The following is a 12,500-nucleotide window of genomic DNA, read 5'->3' on the forward strand; positions in this document are numbered from 1 at the left end:
TAGGAGCGGTAAGATCCATTGCTAAATCGCTTGCACTTTGGAAGGAATCATCCAACGAGTAATACGACGGTGAACCTCTACCCTCATTCGAACTTTCCCCGTTCAGACTTAGCGACAACCCTTGATTACTAATTTCATCTGGTGCCCAAGATCCTGGCGGCCTTATCCCGCCAACGGCGCTAACTTGCTTGTACTTTCTATAAGCCAATTCAGATTCGTGACGCTCGTGTTTTCGTTTATGAGAAAAGAGCTGACCGGATGAATGTAGAACGTAACTACAATGTGGTCGTATGCAATGTATGTGATTGCAAACACGCGAGAATCGACACTGTTCGAAGGGACAGGCTTCGGATTTCATGAATTTCTTGAATCCGTCTCGGGACAACTGCTCGTCTTTAATGTGATACGACTTGTGTTTATCTGAAAGGAAGGAACGATCAGTCGTGGGCTAACTTTTCAAATGAAAATAACATATTATATATCGTATCGGAATATCGGCCTTACCCATGTCAGCCTTATTTTTAAAGGTGAAGCGACATCCAGGCCGCCGACAGTGGAAGTGCGTCGTTCGTTGTCCGACGAAGGGGCAATGATCGGTGGCACAACTTTCAGTGGCACGATATCGTTGAAAGCCCTCTTGAATAATCGCGGAATCCTTGCGATGATAATTCGCGTGCATCTGTACGTCCGAGGTCGATATATAAACCTTGTCGCAATTTTCGTGTATGCAATGATAGTGAGTTTGCTTTCTATTATGCGGACAAGCTCGACCTGGATGCCTTTCCGAACAATCGTCCGTTGGCGAATATCTCATGAAACCATGCTGCAAGGATTCGTCTCTCTTTTTGTGCCACTTGAAATGCCTGATCATTTCCTCCTTCTTTACAAACACCCTACCACTACAATCGAGACAATGAAAATGTTCTCTACATCCTAATTCCTTGCAATAAGAGCTACCGCATTCCTGACCGGACGTATATCTCCTGACATATCGAGAGTAATCGATTATAGGCTGCGACACCGATGATTTCGCACCAGCGATCATGCTGTCCGCTACCGGTGACATGCTTTGCCTGAGCAGCGCTGAAACAGAGAAAGTAAAAGGAGCATAAACGCAATGTCTCTTTACCTTCTCAACGCCTTTATCTTATTCCTTAAGTTTTAACTCCATTAACGTATCACTGCACGCTAACACGAAGAGTTATCTCAACACACGTTGACGTACGGTATCGAAAAGAGCAGGATAAAAAAATAATCAGTGACATTAGATATAACGTTTCCCTCGCATGATTTCGCCAGCACTCCCTCCTATAATTCTATATAGATTTCTTTTTCTTCTTCTCTCCTATACATTATTCCGATAAAATAAAGATAGAGAAAAAAGATCAAAAAAACTTGACTTATTTATATATAAATATATCACTGCATTACATGACCGTGAGACGGAATATTTACATCATACATCTCATTGAATGATGTAATAAGATTTTCGGAAACGAGTTATTATCGAGAAGTGGAAAAAAAAAAACATGAAAGAAAAAACGAGAAATAACTCCTTCTCTTTAGATAATCGATTACTGTAGATGCCTACCATATCGACGGACAAAAACACACATTTTCTTAGACGATAAAGTAGATTATTTTCGTTTCGAAAGATAAACGAGATCTACTTTACCAACGAGAAAGAACGAAACCCTCTTAAAGTTCGTAATAGTTTCTTTCAGGAGCGTTTCAAGCGTTGTTTTACGCGGGCGTATAGTACGATTTCTGAAGGTAAATGAAGAATAATGAGAGCCGTTCGTCGACCCATACGTTCCTGTGCACCCGAAAACTGGTTGGTTGAGCCGGGCTCAACGCCACTTCGAAATAAAAGGGAACGTGGAAAGGGAAGAGAAGTGATGCAGGAAGAAGAGGAGGAAGAGGAAGAGGAGGAGGAGAAGGAGGAGGAGAAAGAAGAGGAGGAAAAGAAGAAAAAGAACAAGAAGAAAGAATGGTGAGCCGAGCAAAAAACTATCGGTCGATCGCAATACGCGTATGCAAAAACCCGTGCCGTACCCCTGGGCCTGGATATATACAAGGAGCACATTTACCTTACTACTCGTGAAACTTTTATAGCTCTTAAAAGGCTCGAAGGTAAGTAATAAGTAGTAGTAGTAATAGTAATAGTAATAGTAATAGTAATAGTAATAGTAGTAGTAGTAAGGCACGCAAGAAAAACTATCGCGAGTAAAACACATTTCGTTCTTTGACCAATCATCGTTCGTTGATAATTATCTCTCCTTTCTTTCTCACTGTTCGTTAGGATAATCTAAAGAGGATAGCAATAAACATTATAGGAAGCATGCTACCGTCCACCCATCTTTCTTGTTTTTTTTTTCTTTTTTTTTTCTTGAAATATGTACTTACATTACTCAATACAAAATGAAGATTACGAACTAAATTTACTTCTTTCCCTTTCTCTCTCTCTCTTTCTCTTTCTCTTTTGGAATATAATACTTATAAAGCGTCATTTTTCATTTCGATTCGTTTAAAAAGATCGATCTAAGATCAAGATTTGAATGGTATTAAATTCGTTCGTTCAGTAACGATTAATACTTTAATAACGAAACAGTAGCTTATCAACATAACACTTCCTGTCGATCGTTCACTTTCACCGCAAGAGTCATCCGTCTGGTCGCGGTCGACCGATCAATTACCTTCTATCGATCGTGATTTACGTCGATCGCCTTTGGCTTGTATCGACATCGATCTATACGAATCTTCAAGATGATCTATATCGAACTTTTGTACGAATTAAAAATAAAAAAAAAAAACAAAAATATAGAAGAAAGAAGAAGAAGAAGAACAAGAAGAATACAAGTTAATTAAAAAGAAAAAAAGTCATTATTTATTACCATTATTATTATTATTATTATTATTATTATTATTATTATTATTATTATTATTATTATTATTATTATTATTATTATTATTATTATTATTATTATTATTATTATTATTATTATTATTATTATTATTATTATTATTATTATTATTATTATTATTATTATTATTATTATTCTATCTTTAATTAGTGAAAAAAATTCTCGATGAAAAAGAAGGAAAAAAAGAGAAATAAAAAGATGAAAAAAAAAATGAAATAGAAACAAAAAAAAAGAAAGAAAAAGAAAATGAACGAATGAAATTTATGAATTGAAACAAAAAAAAAAAAGAAAAGGAAAGAGTAATGAAAATATCGAGAGAATCCTTTAGTTTAGCGCGACGAAGTAAAACGTAAGAATTGAGATTTCGGTGTCGAGCCCTTCTTTGATTTTTTTTTTTTTTTTTAATTTCTCCTACCGATCTCGCCATGAGGCACCCCGCGAAAAAGAGACGGAGTCGATTTCCAAGAAATACCTATACTACTTATATGTGCCGAGGCACTCGCGCTCTCTTTGAATGCGTTCAGAAACGAGTTTAAAAATTGTCGAATATTTCTCGAGGGCTTCCTCTCTCGAGGAAAGAGGGGGGGGGGGGCTTCCTCCTCCACACGTGGTGGTACATCGAGTCGATGAGAGTGGGGAGAGAGCCTGGCCCCTTCTACTCCCTCCTCATCCTCCTTCTCTTCGTCATCTTCCTCCTTATCCTTCTCCTCCTCTTCCTTCTCCTCCTCCTCCTCCTCCTCCTCCTCCTCCTCCTTCTCCTCCTTCTCCTTCTCATCTTTCTCCTCCTCCTATTGCGGAGAAGGAACTTCTTATGTATTCTACGTGTATGCGCGCGTTCGTCCACAAGAGAAAAAGAAAAAGAAAACAAAAAAGAATAGAGAAAAGAGTTCGCGAAAAGGGGAAGAGAAAATTCGAGAATGGCCGAAGAAGAAATTTTTTTTTATCTAAAATATATATATATATATACATATATTAGATCTAATTATTCTTACTAATTTAATATTAATCTCTAATTTACGTGCGCACGTGTTATATGGATACACACATGTTCGCCTCCAATATTCCTGTATCCTATTTTTTATTTTTCTTCATTGAATTTATTCCAAATAAGTAAGATTTCCATCAATATCATTTTAATCGACCTTACGCCATAAGGATATATAGTATTCTATATCTATGAGAATCAGTTGAATAATAAAAATTATAGATCCACGATGTATTAAATTATTATTTCTAATAAAAGAAAAAATTCATTAAGATTTACACTTATAAATATTATTTTCTAAGTCTTTTCTATGAATTTCGTATAAGATAGGAAATATATCGTGCCACCCACCGTGGCTAAGAAATGAGAATCGCTACTGGCTAAAGGGCAGGTTATATGGACAAGGAAAAACGTGACGTTGCTTAAAAGGCAAATCTTAAAAAATATGAGAAACTCGTGGGGACAACGTGCACCGGTTCTCTCTCTCTTCCTCTCTCTCACACACACTCTCACTCTCTCTCTCTCGCTCTCTCTTTTTCGTCTATCACCCCACCGGGTATATTCAATATAGGCGGCTTTCAGTTCAACCCTTTATTCGTAGTTCTTAAAACTCGCTTCGAGAAGAGAAGGAGAACGAGGAGGAGGAGGAGGAGGAGGAGGAGGAGGAGGGGGAGGAGGGGAAGGAGGGGTGAACGGTCGATCCTGCTTTAAGGGGAAAAAAGAGAGAAAGAGGGAGAATATGTGTATGTCCTAAGAGTAAGAGAGAGAAAGAGAAAGAAAGAAAGAGACAAAGAGAGAAAGAGAGAGTGAAAGAGGGGGGTAGGGTGGAGAAGGTTTAAAATTTTCAAAAAGCCCGATCCTGAAAAGGCCCCGGATTTTAGAGCAGGGTCTTTCCTTTTTTATCATTTAATCCGTGGACTCGGCTGAATAACCCTTTATATCGCAAACACGGGCTTACGAGTACGTTGGCCCTAACACACCCTACAAACAGAGACAGACGAACGAATGAACGAATGTATGTACGTAGATACGAACGAACGAACGGTATACCATACGTGACTGAATTAAGAAGATTTTAATCGATTTTATTTAAATGGTATACACCTCGATAAGACACCGTCACTCCAATTTCCGAAACGAGATTCCCATTTCGAGATCACGATTCATCTGATCTCATCCGACCCGATCTTGATCACGATCTAATCTCGTATTTGATCTCGGTCAACTTCGAAATTCGAATCTTTCACGATAATTTTTTTAGATAAGCATTTTAATCGATTTTATTTGAGTAATACATAAGCCGAACTGTATAAATACATGAAATATGGAAACGTTTTTGAACGTTTGTCAATTAAGAAAGAAATTCGAATATCACTCTCTCTCTCTCTCTCTCTCTCTCTCTCTCTCTCATTCTCTTTCTTTCTCTGCTTCTCCCTCTCCCTCTCTCTTTCTCTTTCTCTTTCTCTTTCTCTTTCTCTTTCAATCTTAATATCCTCTCTTTCTTGGATGATGTCGATAAAGGAACACGTGCGTTGGTTATATCTAATAAAAAGGGTCAACGTAACGCATAAAACGAGTGTTTGGATAATACTCGCAACGGCAGTTGCATCGCGTTCATCTCATCATCGTCGTCGTCGTCGTCGTCGTCGTAGTATCGTCATTATGCGATCGTCGTTGTAACCACGCTCGATGCTTTCATTCGAGTTCTCTCTTTTTATTTTTCTTTTTTTTTTCTTTTTCCTTTTTTTCTTTTTGAGAGGTTTAAACGTGGAGAAAAAAGAAGAGAAAAAGAGAGAAAGAGAAAAAGAGAGAGAGAGAGAGAGAGTGAAAAAAGTTCTAACGGTATAACCCCTTCTCTTCTCTTTCAATCTTCGTCCCTTAACGGAACCCTCTTCGATGGTACTCGTCACAATATTGTTTCCGGAAAAACGGCTCAGTGTGCACACGAAAGAGTGAGTGAGATAAAGAGAAAGAGAAAGAGAGAAAGAGAGAGAGAGAGAGAGAGAAAGAGAGAGAACGAGTTAACCGTCCAGATGCGACTTAATGACCCAGAATCGACGTTACGCTACTACTACACTAATACTACTACACTACTATACTATTCACTACTACACTACTTACTATTACACTATTTTACACTACTACACTATCACACTACTACATTAGTAGTACTGCGCTACTACACTACTATACTACTACACTATTAAACTACTACGGTATTACTACAGTACTACTACTAAACTACACTACTACTACTACACTACTACTACTTACTCGATCGGCAATTCCAAAGGTCTCAAAGGGCCTTTGTGCCGAGCCTACGTAAACAAGAAGCCGATTCCTTTCTTCCTTTACGTTCTTACCATAGTCGTCGTCTTCGTCGTCGCAACGTCGGATAGATTTCGACGTTAATTTATGAGAGAATATTAAATCGAAGAGAGACAATAAAAATGTTCAACCCCCTTGTCTCTCTCTCTCTCTCTCTCTCACTCTCTCACTCTCACTCTCACTCTTTCTATCTTTCTCATATATCTCAGCGAAGATCGCTTCGAACCCATAAGATTTATGTACCTTTAATAGATTCTACCGGATGGCTCGCGTATTTTATCAATTTTTAGTGACGATACGGAAAAATTTGTTCGCCGAGTCGTAAACGTTCATTCTCACTCTCTCCCTCTTTCACTCTCTCTCTCTCTTTCTCTCTCTCTTTCTCTCTTTCTCTCTATCTCTATATAGTTCTCTTCCTCTTTCGCGTGAGAGGTTTTACGAGATATGAAGCACGATGCTACGGCGTAAAGTCGCAGCATCTTCTACGAGGTAAGTAAAACAGAAAGTATGAGAGAGAAAAAGAGAGAGAGAGAGAGAGAGAGAGAGAGAGAGAGAGAGAAAGAGAAAGAGAGAAAACGTAGAAGATCGAGTATATTCGCTCTCTTTCCAAAGTAGAAAGAGAGGAATAGAGTAGCCGACACTAAACTATTCTAAGATCTGCGAGAAACAGAATGAGGGAATGAGAGAATGAGAGAAAGAGAAAGAGAAAGAGAAAGAGAGAGAGAGAGAGAGAGAGAGAGAGAGAGAAAGTGTTAGGAACTTATTGTCTCTCAGCGAGCTAGTCGACGTTATTTCTGTCAAAATTACGTTATGGTCGCCATACTACCACATTCCCCCTTTTCTCCCAGTGCAATCCATTTAACACCTTTCTCCCTTGCTCATAACTACATCACGAGTTTCTTCCTCTCTTCTTCTTCTTCTTCTTCTTCATCTTCCTCTTCTTCTTCTTCTTTTAATTCTTCTTCTTTTTCTTTTCCCGTTCCTTCCTTCTTCATTTGACTTACACCAAAAGCCGTTTGTTCATTCGTAGTATCGTTCAGGACAAGAATAAACGTCGTTATGGCCGTTCGTTCTCCCATTCGTGGCGAACTGGCTCATTATGATTAGTGGGCAATCTCTTTTTCTTCTATGCAAAATTACAGAAAGAGAGAGACAGAGAAACAGAGAGAAAAATAATGAGAGAAAGATTTTCAGGTATATTATATATCCTATACCATCATTCTGGACTTTCCTCTTAGTTTTTACGCTCCATGAAGCGAGAAACTTCGGTACTCTCTTTCTCTTTCTCTTTTTCTCTTTCTCCCTCTCTTTCTCTCTCTTTCTCTCTCTCTCTCTCTCTCTCTCTCTCTCTCTCTCCATCTCTTTCTCTTGAAGATAAAATTTTATGATACAAACCAAATGAAAATTCATGACATTTGTATTACAAAAATTACTTGCCGACATTGATGGTAATTATCAAATAATTGACATTTAAGTTTATATTATTTTTTTCACTCGAAAAAAGAGAAAAAGAAAAAGAGAGAGAGAGAGAAAGAGAAAGAGTAATACTAAAAAAAATTAATATTACGTGTAGAAAATAAAGGAAAATAAAACCGAAATTGTTATTCTTGAAATACAATATTATCATATATTCATCGATACTAATAGTAATTATTACATTTTTCAAATTTAATTTTAATTATTTTTTTTTTATCATAGAGAGAGAGAGAGAGAGAGAGAAATGTCGAGGTTATTATAACAAATTATTTTCCGATATTGATAATAATCATCAAATAATCAAAATTTAACTTTAATTACTTCACTTTAATCGAAAATAGACGAAGGGAGAAATATTATAAAAGAATAAAAAAAAAAAAAAAAAGAATAAATAAAATAAAATAAAGAAGAAAGAGTAAACATTTAATATCATAAATAAATGTTTGAAATGAAATATTGAAATTACTCGAAATTTATATATATTTTGATCCAATAGAATTAAATTTCTAAAATAAATAAAACATTAACACTGTAATTTTAAGATATCCATTAGGTATTACTAAAGGTGCTCGTAAAATATTATAGATCTCGTCATGAAATCCATATAAGAATCGAAGTACCGTTTAGTCATTCATCCTCGTTTTCATCGACTTTCTCTCATTGTCCATGACTCGAACGACACGAAGGAGACACGTCGCCAGTCGTCATTTCTTTCATCCATCGTGCGCGCCAACGTAATTATCTTATGTAAGTTACCGATCTTCATCGTTGTCCGTTGTCGAGCATGCTAGGGTCTGGACTTTAAGAACGATTACACGTGTCGTTTCTTTTATACCTCTTTCTCTCTCTCCCTCCCTCCCCCCCCTCTCTCTCTCTACTTACATTTTTTCACGAGTGAGCACACGCTAAAGGCGCGAATCATTAAGGTCTATGGCGTGCGATCTAATTTGCGATATTCTTTGACGAAACCATTCATTTATTATTTAAATCATGCCATTATAACGAAATTAATTTTAAAACCTATTACGTCGATGCATTCGCATAATTTTCAAAATAAATAATCCAATTGATTCGACGTAAAATTACTTACGCAGTAATTTTATTTAATTACAAGAATCAGCGAGCGAATTTTGCTAAAATTATGATACGAACGTTTAAACGTTCGAAATATTTGATCTCTCGAAACCACAAGCAGCATATCTCGATTCATATCGAAACGATTGGTTCAGTTGGAACGAGCCAAGTATTGCTACGTTTGAAAATTATCTGTCCGATAACTTTTCTTTTTTTAATCTTAAGAGTTTGCGTCCGATTCAGCTAAAATTTAGATTCGATCGTTTGCACATTTGATATATTTGATCTCTCGAAACCCCACGTAGCATATCTCGAACTCTCGATTGCCATCGAAATGATTGATTCAGTTGGAACAAGCCACATGGTACATTAGAAAATTATCTGTCTGATAACCTTTTTTTTTTCTTTTTTTTTCTTTTTTTTTTTTTTTTAATTTTAAGAGTTTGCGCGACCGATTCAGTTAAAATTTAGATTCGATCGTTTGCACATTTTAAATGTTTGATATCATGAAACCACACGTAACATATTTCGTACTCGATTGCTATTGAAACGATCGTTAAAGTTAGAACGAGCCACGTATACTATGTTTAAAAATTATTTTAGAGAGAGAGAGAGAGAAAGAGAGAGAGAGAGAGAGAGAGAGAGAGAGAGAGAGACCAATTCAGTTAAAATTAAGATCGGAACATTTGCACGTTTTAAATGTCTCTAACACATTGAAATCACACGGAGCATATCTCGATCTCGATTATTATTATCATCGAATATATGTTATCGATTAAGTTGAAATAGTCTACGTTCTACGTTTAAACATTTATTTACGCACGATAATTATATTTAATTTAAAGAGTTTCTAAACGAATCAATTAAAATTAAGATTCGAACATTTGCACGTTTCAAATATTTAATATGTCTCAGAACGATAAGGCATCATATCTCGAAATTTATTGCTATCGAAACGATCGGTAGATTTCGAGCAGGCCACGTGCTGCACATTTCTTTTTTCCTTTTTCTTTTTTTTCTTGTCCTCCTCTCGAATCTAAAAGCATATATTCATTAATGTCGCGGTGTCTGGTATCGTAACCCTGCTGCAGGGTTCCTTTTTTCTCTCTTCTTTCTTTTTCTTTCTTTTCTTTTTTTTTTTCCTCTTCTTTAATCGACATACTATTCGCCTAGCCTAATGTGGTACACGCGAGAGCTGTGAGAGAGTCTCGTTTGAGATTTTTCGGGGCCCAGTACATACACGTGTAGGTACATATGTACGTACGTACTACTTAGTGCCCTTTTCGTCGACCCTTTCCCCTCCTCTCCTCTCTTCTCCTCTCCACTCCGCTCCTCTCCTCTCCTCTCCTCTCCTCTTGTCTCGTCTCCTCATCCCTCGAAACAACCGTCACCCCTTCTTTTTTACACCGCCGTGGACCGAACCCCCCGATCTCTCGATCGCGTTCAAGGCGGCCGCGTTAAATTTAACGAGGGGAGACCCTCACACGATACATTAGGCTCGTGCGCGAATCTGGACGCTTTTCTAACTCCCTTTGATAAATTCTACTTTTCATTTGAACTAGAAAGAAAGAGAAAAAGAGGGTTGATAGATAGAGAGAGAGAGAGAGAGAGAGAGAGAGAGAGACGATTCTAATTATTTTGTTTGTTCTTATATTCGTTAAAACTTTCCTCGCTAATACGAAGACAAATTTTTTTTAATTATTCTAAAGAATATATGTACTTATACATAATATGTATAGGTATAGGTATAGGTAATATATATGTACTTATAGTAATATATATATTAAATATAATATAATATATTATATATATATATATATATATATATTATATTGGTTTTGTTGAAATAATTAGTTTGAAAGAGAGAGAGGATTAATAGATAAATAGATAAAGAGAGAGAAAAAGAGAAAGCTTACGGTAGTTCCGATTATTTCGTTCATAAAATCGTTTTACAAATCTCGTCATATAAAATGATAAAACTTTTCTAAAACAATTCCAAATGAAAAAAAATATAGGTACGTTTAAAAAAATATAAGCGATAAAGGGTATCTCGATGAAAATAATGAAGAAAATACGAACGGTTTCAACCGATATATCCCCTTTTCTTTTTGAAAGCGTCTAAATTCATCCCCCCATTTTTCTTTTTTTTTTTTTTTTACTCCACTCACCCGCGCTCCTTAGAAAGTGCCTAAAGTTTTTACGAAGGGGAGAGAAACCCTAGTACGTAACATTAGCCTCGATATAGTTCGTTCCATCTCTCCCTTTCCCTTTTCCCAACGTTACTCGTTCATCCTCGAAAATAAACAGAATCGAACCCTTTTTACAAATTCAAATAGTCACCTCTCTCTCTCTCTATTTCTCTCTAACTTATTTCCCGTCATCATACAGCTTTATTGTTCGATTTACGAAAAGCTTTAGATGGTTCCCGCTCTCTATAATATATCCATACTAAAAAATAGAGCTCTTGCCACGGATCGGCGATCCGCTGTCAAAACAAGAAATTCGATTCTAGTGATCGAAAGGCCAGACGGATTTTTTATTCTAGGAACATTTTCCACTGTACTAGACGTCATACGATCATGCGAGAATGATCGGGCTTTGGGTGCATCGACTGGAATATATCCGTATTTAAAAAGGGTCGTAAGTATACTTCCCTTGCACAATCGAAACGAATATATAAACCAATTTTCTACGATCCAAGATTTCTTTTAAAATTTATTATTTGTTCTTATCTCAAAAAGAGACAAAAATAATCACGACGGAGAAAACAAAACAAAAATATCAAACAAAACGAAATTTATGCATTAAAAATTTTGTGCAATAAGAAATATTTCTTTATAAAAAAAAATTTTATCGCAATAACGAAATATTTCTATCCACGAAAGAATAATACATATATTTTGTTATGAACGAAATAACAAAAAGAAAAAAGAAAAAAGATAGACTATCGGTCATTATTTCTCACTGAGTTTCATTCTTTTCCGACATTCCTCGAATCGCCAAAACGCCGATAAAGAAAAAGGAAATGCCGGATAAGAAATTTTACGAACGCTAGTCATGGCTTTGATGGTTGAGACTTAACAAACGATTCCATTTACAGGAGGAAAATTACGATACGACTAGGACGAAGTCTCTCTTTCTCTTTCTCTCTTATACGTTCTATTTACCATACCGTCTCTCTCTCTCTCTCTCTCTCTCTCATCTTTTTCCCTCTTTTCCCACTCTACGTTTCTCTTCCTCTTCTTCCTCTCGTCTTCCTCACGGCTCGTAGGGAGCTCGTTAACGGAAATTTACGACAAACTGGCACCCACCGATCGTCCGCGTTGTCCGCGTTTCGCAGAGCTTCTCTTGCACTCTCTCTCTCTCTCTCTCTTTCTCTCTCTCTCTCTCTTTCTCTCTCACTCTTTCTCTTTCACTCTCACTCAATCTAGTTGTACTTGCAAACGCAAATCTTCGCACGTATACGAGAGAGAGAGTGAGAGAGAGAGAGAGAGAGAGGGAGAAACGATCACTTCCAGTACATTGCTACACGAGAACGCGTATTTCAAAGATTTACAAAGTCTTATAACGCTCAATGATTTACGAGATCGCGTATCCGATAACTTTTGAATATTCTTCGAGCGATGGTTATACGAGTGTTAGCTTAACAAGGCAGTTAGACGAGCGCTTAACGAGCGAGAGGCATTATTAAAGCTCGCCACTCTACTCTCTCT

At 36.8% G+C, this 12,500-nt stretch overlaps 1 protein-coding gene across 6 annotated transcripts in view; it reads right to left on the reverse strand.

Annotated features, from left to right (window-relative positions):
* LOC118447691 (zinc finger protein castor homolog 1) overlaps nt 1-12,500 on the reverse strand; it is a 94,833-nt gene that overhangs the window by 4,896 nt on the left and 77,437 nt on the right. For all 6 annotated transcript variants that reach the window (XM_085655581.1, XM_035879923.2, XM_085655576.1 and 3 more), the window contains 2 exons: nt 505-1,083; nt 1-420 (listed from right to left, as the gene is read on the reverse strand). The exon at nt 1-420 is cut by the window's left edge and continues 1,329 nt beyond it. In XM_085655581.1, coding sequence (XP_085511707.1) covers nt 1-420; nt 505-1,083 — 999 coding nt within the window. The remainder of the gene's footprint in view (nt 421-504; nt 1,084-12,500) is intronic.

The sequence above is a fragment of the Vespa mandarinia genome, chromosome 1 (assembly GCF_050613455.1).
Source record: "Vespa mandarinia isolate Hongniang chromosome 1, ASM5061345v1, whole genome shotgun sequence".
NCBI classification, from domain to species: Eukaryota; Metazoa; Arthropoda; class Insecta; order Hymenoptera; family Vespidae; genus Vespa; species Vespa mandarinia.